Source organism: Cnephaeus nilssonii (genome assembly GCF_951640355.1).
Source record: "Cnephaeus nilssonii genome assembly, chromosome: 5".
NCBI lineage: Eukaryota > Metazoa > Chordata > Mammalia > Chiroptera > Vespertilionidae > Cnephaeus > Cnephaeus nilssonii.
The window spans coordinates 88,730,434-88,752,485 of record NC_137076.1 but is presented as its reverse complement, the minus strand read 5'-3'; the positions used below and the strand labels follow the sequence as shown (position 1 = coordinate 88,752,485).

Below are 22,052 nucleotides of genomic sequence, written 5' to 3'. Positions count from 1 at the left end.
TCGAAACCCTACAAATTGGTAAGGTCTATATAAAAATATCTAGAATTTAATAAAGCATTAAAACTCACAAGGCAGTCCTAGCTGGTTTGACTCAATAGATAGAGCATTGGCCTGCAGACTAAAGGGTCCCAGGTTTGATTCTGGTCAAGGGCACGTACCTCAGTTGCATGCTCAATCTCTAGTAGGGGCTGTGCAGGAGACAGCTGATTGATGATGTTCCTCTCTCATCAATGTTTCTATCTATCTCTCCTCCCTTCCTCTCTGTCTAAAAAAAAAAAAATCAATAAAAATAAAAAATAACTCACAAGGCATTTACATTTGCCAAAGACTTAATGAAATCTTAATGAGTTTTTCTGCATAGTCCAGTGGTACATAGAGCATATGCACTAGTGTATTTAGGAGAGGGATTTGAATTAAATGCATCATTCTTCCAACTTTCCCATATAACCTGCCTGCTGTATGAGTTTGCTTCTATCTTATGCTGCATTTTTTTTTTTATCTTCGTTGCAACCTGCTGCTATTTTGGGGCCTACAGCAACACACTATTCATGTAGTGGTAAGTTCTCTTTTATAATTCTTGCTAGCCCTGAAGAAGTTAGTAGATGATCACTGGTGTTCCAAGAAGACATTCCACATAGCTCTGGTCTAAACCATAGTTTAGATATTTAAATTATTTTTAAAAAATTACATTTTGTTCAGTTTTACTGTGTTAATTTTTTTTCAGTCTCCATGTTGGTACTTTAATTATTATTTTAAGAACTAAAAGCCCAGTGCATGAAATTTGTGCACACTGGGCGGAGGGGGTCCCTCAGCCCAGCCTGCGCCCTCTTGCAGTCCAGGAGCCCTCAAGGGATGTCTGACTAAAGGCTTAGGCCCGCTCCCTGGGGAGTGGGCCTAAGCCTTCAGTCGGACATCCTTAGTGCTGCCGCAGAGGCAGAAGAGGCTCCTGCCACCGTTGCTGCACTCACCAGCCGTGAGCCCAGCTTCTGGCTGAGCAGCGCTCCCCCTGTGGGAGCGCACTGACCACCAGGGGGCAGCTCCTGCGTTGACCATCTGCCCCCAGGTGGTCAGTGCACATCATAGTGACCGGTCATTCTACTGTTTGGTCTATTTGCATATTAGCCTTTTATTATATAGGATAAGATGATGTGGGGGCTACAAATTTATCTCTTTAAAAGATGCTTTCAAATTAGTTTCTTTTTGTTTGCTTGTTTTTTGCTTATTTCCCTGAGCTTCTCATGCTGTCCCACCCCAAATTTTTTCTTTTGATAAATAGAATGTTTAAAGGTGGAACTTCTAATAGGAATTTCTGAACTCTGTTTAGGACAAATATGGACTTGGAACCAGGCTTCAGCGACCACGAGCTGGTGCAACCATCAGTACCCTGGCTGGACTTTCGTAAGTTTGGACATTAAGTGCCTTTATGGAGAAAAAGCAGGTATCAAAATGAATATTGAAGGAATGTGATTTTTAAATAAATAAATAACAGTTGCCAATGGTGAAGAAGATTCTCATACTTAGAAGAGACCTAAACAGAAAGAATCCTACCTAATAAAAGAGTAATATGCAAATTGACCCTAACTCTGCTACACCCACAAGCCACGCCCACAAGCCAATCAGGAGCAAATATGAAAATAAACCCAACCAAGATGGCTACAGCCACAGAGAGCAGGAGGGAGGCTTGGGTTTCCCCGGTAACAAAGGAAGCCAAGCTTTCCGCCTGCCCTTGCTGGCCTAAGCCTCCACTCAAGGCTACAAAGTTTCAATTATAGAAGGTAAAGAAATCCAAACAGAAATGGCGGCAGCCACTGAGCTGGAAAGAGCAGGAGGCAAGGGGTGCCTTGGCAACGTAGGAAGCAAAGCTTCTACAGCCCTGGCTGGCCTAGGCCTCCTCTCCAGGCTACAAAGTTTCAATTGTAGAAGATACATAAATCCCAGATACCAGGGCCTCTGCTTGGGTCGCCAGGGGGCGTGGCTGCCCTGCAAACCACCACAGGCCCTTCACCCAGGCCGCCCCACACCCCAAGGGAACCCCCACCTTGATCCGGGATACCCTTCATGGCAAACCAGCTGGCCCCCACCCATGCACCAGGCCTCTATCCTATCTAATAAAAGAGTAATATGCAGATTGACCATCACTCCAACACACAAGATGGCTGCCCCCATGTGGTCAAAAATCCTGCCCCCATGTGAACACAAGATAGACGGCACAAGATGGCCAACAGGGGAGGGCAGTTGGGGGCAATCAAGCCTGCAGGGGAGGGCAGTTAGGGGTGACCAGGCCAGCAGAGGAGGGAAGTTGGGGGTGACCGGGCCTGCAGGGAAGGGCAGTTGGGTGGGACCCAGGCCTGCAGGGGAGAGCAGTTGGAGGGGACCAGGCCTAAAGGGGAGAGCAGTTAGGGGTGACCAGGCCTAAAGGAGAGGGCAGTTAGGGGCAAACACGCTGGCAGGGGAGCAGTTAGGCATCAATCAGGCTGGCAGGGGAGTGGTTAGGGGGTGATCAGGCTGGCAGGCAGAAGCGGTTAGGGGCAATCAGGAAGGCAGGCAGGCGAGCAGTTGGGAGCCAGCAGTCCTGGGTTGTGAGAGGGATGTCCGACTGCCCGTTTAGGCCCGATCCTGGTGGGATCGGGCCTAAACGGGCAGTCGGACATCCCTCGAGGGGTCCCAGATTGGAGAGGGTGCAGGCTGGCCTGAGGGACAAACCTCCCCTCCCCCGTGCACAAATTTTGTGCACCGGGCCTCTAGTATTCTATAATAGAGGAATACTTCAATTTTTGATATCATAGAATTTGAAGATAATCAGGTGGACCCTTGAGAAATTACTACTTTTCCTCTTTTAGCCTTAAAGAAGGAGAGGACCAAAAAGAGATAAAGATTGAGCCAGCTCAAGCTGTAGATGAAGTGGAACCTCTACCTGAAGACTATTATACAAGACCAGTCAATTTAACAGAGGGTAATTTTATACATGATTCTACTTGGTTTATATTTTACAACTAATTCTACTTTTGTTACTCTTATGCCTTGTGATTTGAGAATTTTTAATAGCATAGTTGTTAGAAGTAAAATGAATCGTATAAAATAAAGTAGATATAATAGAAATAAACATTTGAACTTTAAAATGTCCCATTCCTATATGGTAGTTTTTTGAAGAACACTACTCACAAAAGCAGTGTTGTTTTATGTAATTATTTTGTATAAGTCTGATATTGAGCAAGTCACTAAACTGAGGCTGGTTTCTGCCTTTCATGCTAGTAACCACCCTTCAGCAGCGCCTCTTACAGCCTGACTTCCAGCCAGTCTGTGCTTCTCAGCTCTATCCTCGTCACAAACATCTTCTGATCAAACGGTCCCTGCGCTGCCGGGTAAGTAGAGTTGCCATTTGTATTGGGGAAAAACAAAAATAAAGTCAACGTGATTGGTGTCTGGCCAATATAAAAATCTCTGGAAGGTAGTAAATATAGAGAATGTATAGGTGTCCAGGCACATTTTAAATACTTTCAACATAAATTCAATCCTTACAACTCTGTGAGGTGTAGGTACTATTGTTACCCTTGTTTTACAGATGTGGAACCTGAGTATCAGAAGGTTAAGTTCATAGTACTAACCCCTAAAAGATTAGTGAAAGAATATTTAGCTATTAGGTTAGTAGAGTGGAAACAAAGAGGACTGATAAAAAATAAATCAATTTAAAATAAAGTAAGAAAGAAGAAAAATCCAGGCTCTGGGAATCTATAGAAGAAGCAACAGAGTTTCTTCAATAAATAAGTTGTAAAAGAAAAAAAAACCAACAACACAGAAAGGAAACCTTTTATATCAGTCTTATCCAACAGAACTCCCTTTGATGATGAAAATGTTCTGTATCACACAGTCCAGCATGGTTGCCACTAGTCACATGTGGCTACTGAGCACTTGAAATGTGACATTGCAACTGAGGAAGTGAATCTTTCATCTTAAATTCATTTAAATAGCCACATGTGAATAGTGGCTGCTGTTACCAAATAACACAGCATGAAATCAGAAGAGACCTAAGAGGCATATCAAACACATTGTGTAGACTTTATCTAATTCCTGATTTAAACAACAGGAAAAAAAGAACGGGACCAGAGAAGGAAGGAGAAGAATGAGGAAGGAAAGAAAATTTATGAAACCTTTGGGGAAATTTAAACACTGTATTTTTTTATGCTATTAAAAGAATTCATTTTTTAGGTATAATAATAGTATTTTTATCCTCACCTGAGGATATGTTTATTGATTTGATAGAGAGAGGAAGGGGGGTATCATTTTGATAACCTCCTCTTCAGAGAAAACCCATAATGAAATGAAAAGAGACCATAGACTGAGAAAAGTAATTGGAAAGGTATATAATTAAAGGATTAGTATCCAGAATATATAAAGAACTTTAGCAAATCAGTAAGGAAAAGGTATCTTAGTATAAAAATAACCAGTAGATACTAACATACAAGTCATGGCAGAGGAAATCCCAAAACCCAATAAATAGGAAAGATGCTCAGACTTACACAGTAATCAGAGAAATGTACATTGAAACTACGTGAGATACCATTTCATAGATTACCAGGTTGGCAGAAGTTAGCAGGTTGGCAGTATCTCTCAAAATAACAAATGCACATACCCATTGATCCACTTTTAAGACAGTATTCTACTTAAATATTTACACATGTGGAAAATGATTGATGTATACGAATACTTATTGCAGCATTATTTGTAGAAGCAAAATCATAGAAACATCAATTTGGGTATAGTTAAAGAAGTAATAGGACTCGTTACAGTAGGATACAGAGGCACCTCTGTGTGTGCTGGTATGGAATTCCAAGACAGATTGAGTGGGTGCGGGAAATCAAAGGGTAGAAGAATGGTCCATTTATATTATTGTGAAAAAGAAAGTTTATGTATTTGTATACTTTTATATGCATAGGCTATCTGTGAAAAAACATATAAGAAACTGGTTGGCTCAGGGGAGAGGCACAAGGGGAAAGGTAATGGGTATCTTTTTAGTGTACCTTTTTTATATTGTTAAACAATTTTTTTAACCAGGTGCATGTAGTATCCATTCAAGATATAAGTAAATAATTGTTACTGTATTTTAAAGCATGATATCTGGAATCATACTAATTGCATTTAAATCCCAGCTCCAATTCTTACTGGCTCTGTGAAGTTGCACAGATTATGTATTCTTCCTGTCCCCCATTTTCATCATCTATGAAATGGGGACAATAATACACCTACCTCATAAGTTGATGTGATGTTTAAATCTACTTAAATCAAGAATGTGTACCTTCTAGGCTAGTAGAGAGGAAATAAAAAGGACTAAAAAATAATATAAAAGAAAACAAGAAAGAAGAAAAATCTACATTGTTTAGCACATATAGTAAGTACTCAGTATGTTAGTTTTATTATTTCAGTAGTTTGCATTGCAAAAGTATAATTTTTGATAGTGTGGTTGCTATATCCAGAAGTTCAAAACATCTTTTGTATATCTTGGTTATCTGTAGCACACACTATTTCAAAATGTGGTTTTGCAGCAAAATACTAGTAAAACAAAACTCTAGTAAATGCTATCCTTCTAAACTTAGTAGCTCCCTCGATCAGCAGAATGTGTTCTTGTTTTCCTCTGATAAATATATTTTTTACTTTTTTAGAAATGTGAACACAATTTGAGCAAACCAGAATTTAATCCAACATCTATCAAATTTAAAATCCAGCTGGTTGCTGTGTGAGTATTTTGGGATGGGTATTTTTGGTTACTGTTTTTTGGTGTGTGGATTTTTTTTTCCTTAAAAAAGAAAAACTACATCAAAACAGTCTTGTTCTGTTCCTGTTTATGTTTTGAATTATACACCATGAAATTTAAGGCAAATCTATAGACAGAATCCAGGGTGTCTTTGTATTAGTGACACAGTGATAGTGTGGTCTGGGGCATTGTGGTAGGTGAATTGTCGGGTAGAGAGTCACTCGTCATTCATTACAAATTACAAAGTACCAAAGTTTGGAAATGATATTTTAAAAATTAAAGTAAAAAATAATAATAAAGTATAGTAGATTGAAGAGTACCCTGTAACAATGTTCATTTTATTTAACTGTGTTTCAGTAATGCTTCACTGAATGTGATAAAAGTGATTTAAGTTAGTGTTAACTCACTAGGACTTGTTAGTAGAAGGGAATTTTTGTGTATGAAAATTACTTTTCAAACAAGAATATTTTGATAAATGAAAAAAATATTTTCTTGACTTTAGGGTGAGAGAGTCTGTCCTAAGTAACGCAGGAAACTCAGAAGACACTAAAGAAAAAATAGACAGCTTTGACCTTAGCAAAAAACAGTAACATGAATTGTAAAAACAAAATCGACAACAACAAAGTCCTGAGACAGTAGAACAGAAAAGAGTATTTGCCACCCTAACCGGTTTGGCTCTGGATAGAGCATCAGCCAGCAGACTGAAGGGTCCCAGGTTCAATTCTGGTCAAGGGCATGTATCTTGGTTGTGGTGAGCTCAATCCCCAGTAGGGGGTGCACAGGAGGCAGCTGATCGATATTTCGCTCTCATCGACGTTTCTCTCTACAAATGTTTATTCCTCTCTGTAAAATCAATAAAATATATGTTTTAAAAATTAAAAAAAAAGAAAAGAGTATTTGCCATTTTTGACAAATAAGTTTAATACTGTGGACTGCAGAATTCCTCACAAATTTGGAAAGGATTTGAACAGGCAGCTCACAAAAGAGGAATTCCAATGGCCAATAAATACCAAATGGAAAGATGCTGAGACTTGTTAGAAAATCTTTAAAAAAATAAAAAGCATCTGGTGCTTCTGAGAATTTGGGTGAATATTTTCTTACATTGATGGCAGGTTGGTGATTTGCTAGTCTTTTTTGGAGAGTGGTCTGGAATATCAAGACAAAATTATATAGACTTTTTAACCCAGCAGTACCATCTCAGGAATCTATTCTGTAGAAACAAAAGTACCAATATCTAAAGATACATTTATAAGGGTGTATATTGTAACATTTTAATGACAAAAGCTTGAAATAATTTTAATGTCAAGCTGATTAACCACTATCAAAGAAATAGTTGATTAAATTGATATACACTAGTGCTGTAGAATATTATGCAGCAATTAAAAAGTCAGTGCCAGTCAAAAGGTTGAGAAATGCTGATCTGGTGAGTTAGGAGGAAGGCACTAAAAGGGCTTCGTATGGGTTCTATTACTTACTCTGTTTGTCTAAACTTATTTCCCTTGTCTCTGAAATGGGAATACCAATCCTGCCTCCCTCTAAGGCAGTGGTTCTCAACCTTTCTAATGCCGCGACTCTTTAATACAGTTCCTCATGTTGTGGTGACCCCCAACCATAAAATTATTTTCGTTGCTACTTCATAACTGTAATTTTGCTACCGTTAATGAATTGTAATGTAAATATCTGTGTTTTCCGATGGTCTTAGGCTCTGCAGCAGTGGTTCTCAACCTGTGGGTCACGACCTACAGGTTGAGAACCGCTAGCAGGGTTGCCTAAGACCATTTATAAATCGCCATAAAATATGTTCTATTTTCCTAACTATTATTTAATACATGACTGGTTAGCAAAGAAGAAAACTATAAAAATGGTATATGTGAAGTCTTGTACGCACATCTTTCTTAATTAAGAATTACACATATTACAGAAATCCTGAATGGCAGGGTGTACCTAGCATTAATTTCTTAAGCTTGCTTTGAGCAAAAATGCATTTTTTCTGACATCATGGCAGTATTTGCCTGGGAATCTTAATAAATGTACTCTGGCCACACCACACGTCACACCTGCTAAATCCAAATCCTTGATAATGGGGCCCTTGAATTTGTATTAAGTTACTCAGAGAGACCTGATGACCAGCATGGAAAATATCTAGTCTGAAGTTAAAATACCTAATTACCTCTATTTTAAGGTTCACTTCCCCGTAACCCGCCCCCCTCCCACTACCCCCCCCCCCCCCCGCCCCAAACACACTCTTTTAGTGTCTGCAATAGATTTTGTCTTAATGTTAATACTAGAGGCCCGGTGCATGACATTCTTGCACTGGGGGGGCGGGGGGGCGGTCCCTCAGCCCTGCCTGTGCCCTCTCGCAGTCCGGGACCCCTCGGGGGGGATGTCTGCCTGCTGGCTTAGGCCCGCTCCCCACAGACAGAGGCGAGAGAGGTTCCTGCCACTGCCGCTGTGTTCACCAGCCGTGAGCCCGGCTTCTGGCTGAGTGGTGCTCCCCCTGTGGGAGCGCACTGACCACCAGGGGGCAGCTCCTGTGTTGAGCGTCTGCTCCCTGGTGGTCAGTGCACATCATAGCTACCGGTGATTCTACCATTCGGTCAATTTGCATATTAGCCTTTTATTGTATAGAATATGCACAATTACTAACATTTATGAGTACTTTGTTCCAGGCACTTTTGCATACATTATTTAATGTATTCTTCACAATAACCTCAAGACATAGATACTATTGTCCTTCTCATTTTAAAATTGAGAAAACAAAGCAAAAGAGGTAAATATCTTGCCCTGGTCTTTACAAAGAAATACTTTGGTATATAAATGTTGAACTGGGATTTGAACCTGGACAGTTTGAGTCCAGAATAAACACATATGAGTACAATTTTGTGGTCTTATTTTGAAAGGCAGCATAAGATAGTGGGTAAGAGCAAGTACCCTGGAGCTGGACTGCTTGGGTTTGAATCCTGGCCACTTAACCAGCAAGTTACTTCTTTTCCCAAGTCTAGCTGCTTCATCTTTATAATGGGGGTAATAATAATGCCTAGCTCATGCAGTTGCAGTGAAGGGTACAGGAGTTCATATTTGAAAAGTACTTAAAACATTGTCTGGTACATAGTAAGTACTATATAAAAGTGTGTGTTAGTGTTTTTATACTCCTGCAATATGGTATTCAATCATTCTTGGATCCTATAATTAGCTTTTAGATTTATAGAAATGAACTAATAAAATCTCAAAAATATATATCTTCCATGATACCCACACCCACACAACTATTGGCTCTAAAGTAGAAAGGTACATAAGATTTTAGAAAGAACTCATTACCAATTTGGTCTAATGTCTTAGGTTCTTACTATAGTGAAGATATGATTCTCTAAAATTCTTTTCATTTGACATGTTCTAATTAACATGAAGAAATCATATCTGCTGCACTATCTTAAAAAAAAGTAATTTTATGGACTCCAGTGACTATTAATGCATTTTTTTATTCATTCACAGCAATTACATCCCAGAAGTGAGAATCATGTCGATTCCCAATCTTCGCTACATGAAGGTTAGTACTTTGATTTATTAACAGGAAAAGAAAGAAATCCTTGGTTGAAAATGTGTGCATATATGGGTGGGTGGCTGTGTATATTTGGCATGGACACAGTGAGCAAGGGATAAAAGAAGAAAGTTTGGAATAATAAAGGGATTGAGATTTTAAAGTTCTTTAGCTGGGATTCTTAACAATAGCATCTATGAATGTATGCAGAAGGAGCAGTGTGCACATACAGAGAGATGGAAACGGGTGGGGAAAGAAAGACGTTGGACCCCACAGGCATCTTTAGCTCTTTTCCATCATCTCATGTGTGCGTATGCAGCAGATAACAGGAAGCATCTAGATTTCGATTCCTTCTTTACCACAGCCCCTCTCTGCTTTGAGGTCTTTATCTATGCCCTTTCCTCCCCGCTACACCCCATTATGAATTGTAGAACATTCTGCAGCAGCCTCTTTACTTTTTTCTAATATATTTTTATCGATTTCAGAGTGGAAGGGAGAGGGAGAGAGAGATAGAAACATCAGTGATGAGGCAATCATTGATTGGCTGCCTCCTGCACGCCCCCTACTGCGGATCGAGCCTCAACCCCAACATGTGCCCTTGGCTGGAATCGAACCTGGGACCCTTCAGTCCACAGGCCAATGCTCTATCCACTAAGCCAAACTAGCTAGGGCTGCGGCAGCCTCTTTAATTCTTTCCTTTCATGGTGCCCATGAAGACATTTATAAAGTCCCTGTTCATTTTAAACTTTTTTTGCTAATCTCAAAGTACACAAGGACAAACTATGGTTCAAAAAATCTTAAACATCTTACAGTCTTGATGTGCCATTTTTTTCTATTATTATATCTGATGAGCCTGTGGCTCCCATATTTTATTTATGAGGGCTTCCTTCCTTTTAGTCCTTAAATGGAGAACTGGATGTAACAAAAATTGTTAACTTTAAATAATCACTTAGATTATATGCATTTCTTAGAATTTTTGGATCTAGTAACTTGCCCTTTCTATGGGATCTGTCCCATTTCCTCAGTGAAATAGCAACTCTAGAGAGTATATGGCCTAACATATAAATAATAGAGTAGGAATGAGTGAGCGCTTGGAGAATGCAGTGATGGAGAGGTATGGGTGGGTGTTATTTCTCAGAACTGATTGGGGAAGACAGTTGATGATTTTGTGAAATATTTGGTATAGCAGCTAAGAAAGTGGACCTAGGTGGCAATAGCGGAACATGTCTGAGATGCTTTTCCTATTTCACAGGAGAGCCAAGTTCTCCTGACTCTTACGAATCCAGTGGAGAACCTCACCCATGTGACACTGCTGGAGTGCGATGAAGGGGACCCTGATAACATCAACAGCACTGCTAAGGTGGGAGCATTTTGCCTTGTTCTGACCCTGATTTTTCCTGGAGTGACCTCATTTGACCTGGCTTAAAGGACTCTGGACTGTCTCATTTCTATATCCAAGTAGTCATCAGTTCTTTTGATTCTACCTCCGAAGGTTTCACTTTCTCTGCAGACACACTGCCACCGCCCTGTTTGAAAGATTCATCTTTTCTTACCTGGACTGTAGTAATTTCCTAACTGACCTCACTGTTTTCAGTCCACACCCGCCCCCATTCCAGTCCACCTTCTGTCTTGTCACCAGGGTGATCTTTCTAAAATCTGATTTTGATCATGACATGCTGATTACTTGCTATTCCTCTGGCTCTGAGATGAAATTCAAATTCCTTGACATAGCAGAAGAGCTCCTTAATGTCCTCACCTCTCTCTGTTCTTCAGATGATTTTCCGCCAGATCCCCAAATCTAGCATTCACCAAATCATACATATTTATGGTTGAGATCCAGGCAGATCCCATGGCTTGTGAACTTTCACACTGGAGAACTGCATATGCGGTTTGTTTTATCTAGAATGCCTCTCCTGTCCCCACTCCCCTGGCACACATGCCCACACCACTCTTTCAGTGTAATGAATGCTTATTCTGCAAGACTCATAGGAAATCACATCTCCTTTAAAAGCTGGTATGCCTCCTCTAGATGTGTTCTGCTTACATAGAGGATGCATAGCACTAACTAAATATTAAAATAGGTTATTTTGACTCTCAGTGTTAGGTGAATAAATGAAATGTGGCCTTTCTCCATTGCTATTTGGTGATTCATCTAGTACTTGGTATTTTAGATCAAGACCTTTCTCTATAGACCATCTATTACTGACTCATAATTCAGCGTGATATTTATTAATAGAGATTGGTAGAAAAGATACCTCTGTCTGTAATTAGCTGTTATTCAAATAATACTTCTTAGTAGAGAATATCTTTATCCTATCCCTTTTTTTCTTCCTGTGCTTTATGTATGAGGGCTTTCTTCCTTTTGGTTCTTAAGTGGAGGACTTATTATTTCACTTGTTAGCATTACTTCCAAAGAGAGAGGACACACCTCTCTCCTTATTTCTTTTTATTTTTGTTAAATAACACTAAGCTGTTCCAGTAATGGTAGAAACAGAAATAACTGCCTATGCATATACCCAGCCGGTGAATTTGCTGTATTTCTTTCTCTTTACACCCCTCAGCCACATTTGTATCCATAATTAGAAACGTAGTTGACGTTATCTGTTAACCTCTGACATAGCAAAGTTGAAGCCTAGTTACAACAGAAGGATAAGTCTGAAGAATGCTTGTTTTCCATGACCATAAACATCCCCGTTTCAGAAAATACTTTTTTTTTTAAATATATTTTATTGATTTTTCACAGAGAGGAAGGGAGAGGGACAGAGAGCTAGAAACATCGATGAGAGAGAAACACCGATCAGCTGCCTCCTGCACACCCCCCACCGGGGACGTGCCCGCAACCATGGCACATGCCCTTGACCGGAATCGAACCCGGGACCCTTCAGTCCGCAGACAGACGCTCTATCCACTGAGCCAAACCGGTTTCGGCCGTTTCAGAAAATACTATGTTTCAACCAGTGTTTCTCTTTTATGTATTTATTTAAAAAAAAAAAAAAAAAAGATGAACTATTTCAGATATACCACAAAGTTTGAAGACTAATGTAGCAAAAATCCATGTAGTACTTCCATCCCTTAAGAAATAGAATATTAAAGACACAATTAAAACCTCTACGCCCTTCCCACTTGAATTTCCCAATGCGGCCACAATGAAGTAAACACTCCCTTGACTTTATCATTCCCTTAAATTTTTTTGTCCTTATATTTTTACTGGAAATGTCTGTTTTTTAAACAGTGATTTTAAACTTCATGTAAGTGCTATCATACTATGTTTCTTGAGTCTTGCTAATTATTTCTAAATGTCTGCATCACTGTAATACTTTGCTGTATTCTGTTGAATGAATGTCCTACGACACAGATTCCTTCTAAGGAAGGCCTCTCTCTCTTGTTTTCCAGGTGGCGGTGCCGCCCAAAGAGCTGGTGCTGGCCGGCAAGGACGCAGCCGCTGAGTACGACGAGCTGGCAGAGCCCCAGGACTTTCAGGATGATCCCGAGTGAGTGATCTTTCTCTGACACCCCCTTCCCCCCACATTGGCTGATACAGGAGGCCCACTTAGAGATCCTACATATTTTATCCGCATTTTAAAAAACAAGTTTTCCTTCTTATAAAAATAATTACTATAGAAATTTTGAAAATACTTATAAACCATGAAGAAGAAAATAAAATCTAACCACCAGAGATAAGCATCATTAACATTTTGGTGTTTGTCCTTTCATCATTGGTATCATTCTGTAAGCATGTTGTTTTAACCTTTGTTTTTTTTCACATAAACACATTTTCCCTTGTTAAATACATTTCAAGTGCATGATGTATAATGGTTGTGGACAGAATACAGGTTGCTAACAGAATACACTACTATCCCTATAGATCTATCACTGGATTTGTCCACCCCTACCCTCACTCTCTTAGAGTAATTAATAGATTTTACTCTCTCAGACCTAATAACCGAAAAGGGAAAGACCAAACCTTTTCCTGAATGGGGAATGCATCATCAGCATCCAGTCTGAAGACAGAAATCACATCAGTTATTTGAACAGAGAGGATTTAATATAAAGAATTGTTAACTGGGTAACTTCAAAGGTTAAAAAAACTCTGAAGTATCCCAGAGATGGCAATTTTATGAAAGAGCTACCACCCCAGAACTGAGGGAACACAGAGAAATGGTTAAAATTGTTAAAATGTAGAAACTTGAAGGAGGACCCCTGTGGAGCAGAAATTCAGACCTGTGGGGCGGTGAGAGGGTTCACGCTTTACAGGAGCTGGCATCTCGGTGGCAGCAGAGGCCTGCACGATGTGGCTGGTTATGCAAGAGATGGAAAACTGTAGCTGGCTCTGGCCACTTTCTGGGTGAAGGAGCGTTGCTGGAGTGATGCCCATGGGAACCACACACAAACAGCAAGCTCCCAGGGAGGAGCAAGCCCCTCCTTCCTGCAGGCTCTAGTCTCCCTTTGGAGTCCCCCTAACGGGAACCTGACAGGAAGCCAGCTTACAGAGCAGAAATGTGATTAGCAGAGTCCTGGGTCACAAACCAAGATGTAGAAGGTGGGCCTGGAGCTGAGAAGCAGTAGCTTCATAGACTGGCACAGGGAACATGTAAGGTTTTGTAACAGAATAATCAAAAGCTCTCTCAGCAAGATATTGGAAAGAAGAGAGAACATAGGATAGGTTGGAAAAATAAAGTGAGAGCAAAGGTAAGATTAGTACAGTGATTATGGATTAAGTTGAGAAAGCACCAGGGCAGGTGTTTTGTTTTGTTTTATTGTTCTGTAGAGTCCTGGGCTCCACCCCAGAGATTCTTTTCAACAGGTTTAGGGGGACACCAGACATCTGAAATTTTTTTTAAGCTTCCCAAATGGCAATGCTTGCCTGGGGGATTAAGGATAGAAAGACATTTTCCTTTTTCTATTTTTAACTGAATTTAAAAAAATGAATCTGATACAAATCAAAAGTTTATTAACTACAATATGAAATGCGTTCTCTCTAATCTTTTGCTTTATGTGGGTCCTTAAGTTACATTCATTATGTACATAAATTTGTAAAGCCAGTGCAAATTATAGATCATCTGAGGTATTAAATTCCAGTCAGAGTAATTACATGACAGATTGACAAAATTGAATTTATTATATTTCACATTACTATTCTTTATAGGACTTTTAGATATCTGGAATTTAAAGTAATGCAATTTTCTTTAAATATATAAACGTTTAATTCCAATAACTTTTCTGAGAGTGACTGAGTATCATTTGGGCAGTAGCTCAAATTCTGTTTATTACTTTTTGAAGTTAAGTTATTTTTTTAAAATATATTTTTATTGATTTCAGAGAGGAAGTGAGAGGGAGAGATAGATAGAAACATCAATGATGAGAGAGAATCATTGATTGGCTGCCTCCTGCATGCCCCCTACTGGGGATTGAGCCAGCAACCTGGGCATGTGCCCTAAACCGGAATCAAACCCAGGACGCTTCAGTCCGTAGGCCAATGTTCTATCCACTGAGCCAAACCAGCTAGGGCTGAAGCTAAGTTATTAAACCAAAAACTTCAAGTGCATGTCAGAGAAAACTGAAATGGAAACGTAAACTAGAGAGAATTTTTCTATTCTAAAAATTCCTAATTTATAGAAGTTATTTACAAAAACACTGATTTATGGTGTTCTAGAAATTTCTTTAACTCTGAGTTATGGTCACTATTTATTCTATAGAAATATTACTACACTAGAGGCCCGGTGCACGAATTTCGTGAACGAGGGTGTGTGTGTCCCTCAGCCCATCCTGCACCCTCTCCAATCTTGGACATCCCTCTCACAATCCAGGATTGCTGGCTCCCAACTGCTTGCCTGCCTGATTGCCCCCTAACCCACTCCCCTGCCAGCCTGATTGATGCCTACCTGCTCCCCTGCTGGCCTGGTCACCCCTAACTGCCCTCCCCTGCAGGCCTGGTCACCCCCCCTAACTGCCCTCCCCTGCAGGCCTTTGCCCCACCCAACTGCCCTCCCCTGATGGCCTGGTCACCCCCAACTGCCCTTCCCCTGCAGGCATTGCCCCCCCCCCCCAACTGCCCTCCCCTGCAGGCCAGGTCTCCCCCAACTGCCCTCCCCTGCCAGCCTGGTCACCCTTAACTGCCCTCCCCTGCCAGCCTGGTCACCTCTAACTGTCCACCCCTGCAGGCCTGGTCGCCCCCAACTGCCCTCCCCTGCTGGCTCGATCACTCCCAACTGCCCTCCCCTGCCGGCCTTGTCCTCTCCCTAACTGCCCTCCCCTGCAGGCCTGGTGTCCCCCCCCACACACAACTGCCCTCCCCTGCTGGCCTGGTCACCCCTAACTGCCCTCCCCTGCTGGCCATCTTGTGTCTATATTGGAGCAGCCATCTTTGACCACATGGGGGCGGCCATCATGTATGTTGGAGTGATGGTCAATTTGCATATTGCCTCTTTATTAGATAGTATCTGTACAAAGATGAACGTAAAAAAGGGGTTTCGAAGCACCCTTGTTTATAATAGGAACTTTGACAACAACCTCAGTGTATGAAAATCATGGTAATATAGAATAGAATACTAGGGAACTACTAAGGAGAATGGAGAAGATCTTTATGTACCAATATGGAAAAGTGTTTCTGATAAACAGAGTGAAAAAAAAAGCAAGTTGTAGAATAATGTGTCCCCTTTGTGTTGGTTAAAAAGCAGAAAACTATAAATACAGAAAAATATCTGGTAGGTTAAAAACCAAAGTGTTTGCAGTTTTTCCCTCATGCAGAAGGAAATAATAAGGGGAAAGGCTTTTACTTTCTACCATTTGAATTTGATTATATTTTACTTTTGTAACACTTAAAAAATAAGGAGATCAACTTTTTGCTGAAGAAACTCTTCAATTGCTGATAACATGCTGGTGGTTCTATCTTGTCATCAGATTTCGTGTTTGCCATAAAATGACTGTAAGTCTTAGTGGCTTGGCTGACTTGTGACCTGCCTAACGCTGTGCTTATTTCCTTCCATAGCATTATAGCCTTCAGAAAGGCCAACAAAGTGGGCATTTTCATCAAAGTGACCCCACAACGTGAGGAGGGCGAAGTGACCGTGTGCTTTAAGATGAAGCATGATTTTAAAAACCTGGCAGCGCCCATCCGCCCCATCGAGGAAAGTGACCAGGGCACAGAAGTCATCTGGCTCACTCAGCACGTGGAACTCAGCTTGGGCCCACTTCTTCCCTAAAGGTTTCACTGGTGGGCAGAGCCCAAAGGACAGTGTCACCACAAATCCACGTTAAAACATGGAAGCCGCTGCTTCATTAGCCCTTGTTTATAACAATGTACCCACACACTACTGAATCCTGTCCTAGGAGGGTGGGGCATAGGCAAGGCATTAGGAACACAGGGCAACTGCTGTTCCTCTCACTTCTGTTAACACCAGAAAGTCTGTGTCTCCCTCACTGAACCCTGCACGTTGAATACAACAGCATAGCTCCATCTGAGGAAAAGGGATGGCTGTTCCTCGGAGTGGCATTAGATTTACCACTTGAGAAACTCCGACATACTTTCTCCTGGTCTGACCTCACACAGGATCGTAATCTCACAGATGAACTGAAAACGATAACTGAAAGGTAGGCCTGTTGGCCACGATCCGGCGTTGGTCTCAATGTACCAGCTGCTTTCTGCATTCCATTAGATATGACCTAGCAGTCTAAATATACTTCACTTGCCATCATGGCTACTATCGTGCCATAGATTTCCATTTGACAGAAAAATGGGATTGTCACATTGTCTTTAGTTCTGTGATGATTGGAAATTCTTAAGGCACTCTCATTTGCTCTCTTAGTGAATATAGGATATTTATTGGTTGCTCTTAAAAAATTTTCCCAGTAGAATATAAAACATTTTTTTTTTTTAAGAATTTGAGAAGAAGGCACTTACATGTCATATCAAGGGGTTGGCAAATTCCATTCACTTTAAATTTTGCTATAATACCCAGGGATGAGTGCTTCCACAGGGAGGCAGTCTTTATATGTCTTACTCCCTACCCCTTCTCTGCTCTGCCTCTTTGACTCAATAGATTGTTCTGAATATTTGGGACCTGGAAAGAGTCCAAAGAAAACTTGGTGGACAAGTTCACTTCTGGAATGCACAAAACATCTTAAAGGTTAGATTGTAAGCATGATCTGAACTAATGTTCTTTCCATTGATTTCAAGGGGAGATTAACAGTTATAATCTCTTGAATCCCAAACTGGATATTAAGAAAGAACCTTTCCCCTTCCTGAGTTTGACTTTTATCACATGGTGTGTCAAATAAGACCATTTTGATTGTAAAATAGCTCAGCAAGCAGCCCAGAACACTTGCCTAACAGCACACATTCTGTTTCCATTCTGTATCCTGGAGTTGGGTTGTTAACCTGAATTTCTGTGATGTTTTCTACAATGAAATTTGAGACAGTAGACCACGAGCTGTACCACATTCTCTGTAAATGCATTGTTAGCAAATGGCCAGCAGACTTTTGGTAAAAAGAGAAAATTTCTGTTTACCTTGGTTTTGTTTTTAAGTTCAAGCCTTTAGTTTAGAAGAAAAGGTTCAGATATATAGAAATCTACGATATAGACAAGACCAAGTATCTTGCCAGCTCCCTGGAAGATAACTATATTTAGGAAGCCTTTGAAAGACACTAAGTGGTACTCTTAAGATCAAGCCAATTTTATGAAACAGTATTCCACAGAGGAATATACTAGTATATGCTACAGTGTAAGAAAAAATACTCATCCCTAATATTATGACAATAATAATTAAGGTTTAGCCTCTTAAGAGTTGGGGCAGGTGTTGTATAATAGCAAATGTGCAAACTATAAAAATAGTTTAATTTGTTGTGACCCCCACAGAGTGTCACATTAATTTGTATTTCACTACCTGCTGGAGCCTACTGTGAAGCCACTGCTCCCATTTGCCAGCGGAGAAAGAGAATCAAAGTAGACAATAGCTTTCTTAGTTTACACATTTGCATAGACTACACACAGTTGTATGTTGTACATTTATGGCATATAGCTGATATTTATTCCCAAAAGTAATAAGGTTGAAGTAATGGGTCTCATCACCCCCCGTGACACAGAAACACAAAAACATTTTTGATCATAGAATTTTTTTTTTCTTCATAAGCCAAATGAAATTACAGAATAACAGAGCCATTGATTTGTTTCCTCAAAATAGTTTTCAGTGCAAGCTGGTATTCTGTGTGTGAGTAGAAATGGTTCTCCACCTGCAGCTGGTGAATTCAGAATTCTTCTTGTTGCTTTTGTATATTAGATTAGATTTTTAATGCACAGTCAGTGTACACCACTGCAGGTGAATTAGATGTCATTAGCACTAGAGACTATACTTCTGGAAACTTAAGGCAAAATTAATTTGGATTTGTGATTTGATTAGCCCACCAACGTTTTCTTTTGTCCAAAATGCTTGTAGGCGTAATGAGCTAAATGTCATGCATATTTGTGAAGAAACATCCTTTCTGGTCCCTTTTGGGAATGAGGGGCACTCCTTGATCTTTATGAATGGCAGGTTCCTGTTTTGCCTTATTGCTTAACGTAATGTAGTGAAATAAAGCAGACAAAGCTTGAATGTCTTTGGTTTGGTTTCATGAAGACTGGAGCAGCATGAATCAGTCAGAAGATGGGTGGAGTCCAGAGAGTTAGTATGAGAGTCAGTAGGATATGCTTCCATCGTCCATTTCTTTACGTGAACTAAGCCGAAACCTCAGATCAAGTTGGTTCACTGTGACGTTGTATGGGTAGATGTTACTTGAGCTCCTTATAAACACATTCAGAACCATTATATAAATGTTAGGTTGCTGGTTTCCACCAGGTTCTATCCTTGGTCATTGCTCCCAAAGATATCCTTTCAAGTATACAAAATGGCCCAACCGCAACCAGTAGCCACTCAACCCCCTTCATCTGTTTTGCCCTCCCCCGTATTTCCTTGTGAGGCTTTTTCCCTCACTGCCATATTGAATGATGTAAACTGCCCTCCCCGCTAAATACATTTCCTATTCCCCTCTGTGGCCCCGCCCCCATAGCATTAAGCACCATCCCATTAACTGTACTCTGTTTATTTTCTGAGTACTCATACTAGAATATACCCTCCACAGTGCAGGGATTTTTATTTTTAATTACTGTATCTGTGAAGCCTAGAACAATGCCTGACAAATAGTAGGCACCCACTATTTGTTGAGTAATACTATATCCTTTTCTTATTTATATAGCTGTTGATCTTTTATCTTTTTTTCATCTACATATGTCTCTGTCATAAGCCAAATATCTTACTTGCCTTGAGCTTTCTTGTTCTGGTGTTTTCTCTATGAATACTCTTCCCTCTCATTGCACCTCCAAAATTACTTGCCTCCTCCCATCTCTCCCTTACTTCCATCTAGGTGTGATCTTAATCTGTAGCACCTCTTCCTTGTATGATGGGGTATTGTATGTGTGTAGCTCCTTTGCTGGATTGCAAACTCCTTCAGGGCCAAATCCAGGCCCCTTCGTCATCTGTTTCTCATGTATTCCATTCAAAGGGCACCCTGGAGCAAACTCAAAAACTCAGAGCTAGCCAGGCCAGCATGGCTCAGTGGTTGAGCATCGAACTATGAACCAGGAGGTCACAGTTTGATTTCTGGTGAGGGCACATGCCCAGGTTGCGGGCTGAATCCCCAGTGTGGAGTGGGCAGAAGGCAGCCGATCAATGATTCTTTCTCATCATTGATGTTTCTATCTCTCCCTCTCCCTTCCTCTCTGAAATCAATAAAAATATATTTAAAAATATTTCTGCTTAAAAAACAAAACAAAACTCAGAGCTAAGTCAATTGCTCAATTGTAATATAGTTTTCCCTTCTTCAGAATTTCAGTTACTTGCAGTCAACTATGGTCCAAAAATATTAAATGGAAAATTCCAGATAGAAGCAATTCATAAATTTTAAATTGCATGCCATTCTGAATAGCATGATAAAACCTCATGCTGTTTCCCACCTGGGACATGAATAATCCCTTTGTCTAACTGTGCTGTACACACCCATTAGTCACTTAGCTGTCTTGGTTATCAGATCCAATACTGGTTTTGCAGTACTTGTGTTCAAGTCACCCTTATTTTATTTCATAGTGGCCCCTAAGATGTTGGCAATTGGGATATGCCAAGGAGACACCATAAATTGCTTCCTTGATGTGAAGAGGAATGTATGTATAGGAAAAATAGTATATATAGTACTGTAATGGTCTCAGGCATCCGCTGGGGGTCTTGGAAGGTATCCCACACAGATAAGAGGGCACTCCTGTACTTATCCTCATTTTCTTAGGGTCAGGGGCATCTGTAGTGAAATATAGTTCGCTTTAGATGTGAGACACATAAGATAATGACTAAGTGTTAAGTGAAATGGAACATTAAATAATATGGAATCAGTGAGAAAGTTGTTTCCTCTCATGTCCCCCCAGCCCCTATTCTTCTGGTTAAATCAAGGAAAGTCCAGCTAGTGTGGCTCATTGGATTGAGCATCATCCCATGCACCAAGGGGTCGCTGGTTCAATTCCCAGTCAGAGCACCTGTTTGGGTTGCAGTTCAATCCCTAGGATGGGGCATGCAGGAGGTGGCCAATCAATGTTTCTCATCCATGTTTCTTTCTCCCTCTCCCTTTCTCTCTAAAATCAATAAAAACATACTTTTTAAAAAATCAAGGAAAAAGAATCACTCTTACATTTGGAACATCTAACACTTGTGTTTTTAAACAGGCCTCTGGCTCAGAGCCTTTGGCAGACAACAGGAGCTACTTACTAAAAAATGTTTATTTTCCCTGTACTTGTTTTTAAGACTACATCTAAACATGATACTAGCCCGGTTGGCATGGCTCAGTGGTTGAGCGTCAAACTATGAACCAGGAGGTCACGGTTCAATTCCCAGTCAGGGCACATGCCTGGGTTGTGGGCTCAATACCCTGTGTGTGGTGTGCAGGAAGCGGCCAATCAATGATTCCCTCCCATCATTGATGTTTCTATATCTCCCTCTCCCTTCCTCTCTGAAATCAATAAATATATTTTTTAAAAAAACAAACATGATACTAATTTTCCATTTACAGAAGTGATCAAATTTTCCTTTTAAAATAAAAGTGGAGTCCAGCCTGTGTGGCTCAGTGGTTGAGTGTTGCTATGAACCAGGAGGTCATGGTTTGATTCCCAGTTGGGTCATGTGCCCTGGTTGCGGGCTCGACCCCCAGTAGGGGGCGTGCAGGAGGCAGCCAACCAATGATTCTCATCATTGATGTTTCTATCTCTCCCTCTCCCTTCCTCTCTGAAATCAATTAAAATATATTTTAAAAGTAAATAAAATAAAAGTGGAACTCAGGAGTTCCAGTTCGGCCTATAATGCAGACACCTTGAAAACAAAAGGTCGATACATGGCAAAATCATACATTTTATTGGAGTTGTGGCAGAGCAGTCAAATACCCTGAATTTCAAGGAGGGACAGATCCTCCAATGAGATCAGACATAGAGTGGCTCACCTGTAGCAGAGCATGGGAGGAAGAAGTGTTGAATGCATATGAGCAGGTAAGAGGAAATCAACAACAACAAAAAAGAATTGTTAAAGGCCAACTCTGGGCTAACATGGCATTTTAAAACCCCAGAGAGCTTCAGACGCTAAGGAAGCTTGCATGCATTCACAAGCTCTTCCCAACACCTTCGCCGGGTGTTCACAAGAAAGACCCGCGGGGACGGGGTGGTGCTGGAGCTTTCAGAGCCTCCCTTGGTTTGGAGGCATGCA

General features: G+C 40.6%; 1 protein-coding gene across 2 annotated transcripts in view; it reads left to right on the top strand.

The window, feature by feature from the left end:
* The window catches only part of DCTN4 (dynactin subunit 4), a 34,723-nt gene extending 16,049 nt beyond the window's left edge, over positions 1-18,674 (top strand). Inside the window, exons 6-14 of one of the 2 annotated variants that reach the window (XM_079773240.1) lie at positions 536-556; positions 1,325-1,398; positions 2,841-2,953; positions 3,253-3,362; positions 5,658-5,731; positions 9,242-9,296; positions 10,540-10,647; positions 12,681-12,778; positions 16,276-18,674. In XM_079773240.1, coding sequence (XP_079629366.1) covers positions 536-556; positions 1,325-1,398; positions 2,841-2,953; positions 3,253-3,362; positions 5,658-5,731; positions 9,242-9,296; positions 10,540-10,647; positions 12,681-12,778; positions 16,276-16,489 — 867 coding nt within the window. In that variant the 3' untranslated portion in view covers positions 16,490-18,674. The remainder of the gene's footprint in view (positions 1-535; positions 557-1,324; positions 1,399-2,840; positions 2,954-3,252; positions 3,363-5,657; positions 5,732-9,241; positions 9,297-10,539; positions 10,648-12,680; positions 12,779-16,275) is intronic. The other variant, XM_079773241.1, reaches the window with a different exon arrangement.
* The last annotated feature ends 3,378 nt before the right edge of the window (positions 18,675-22,052 follow it).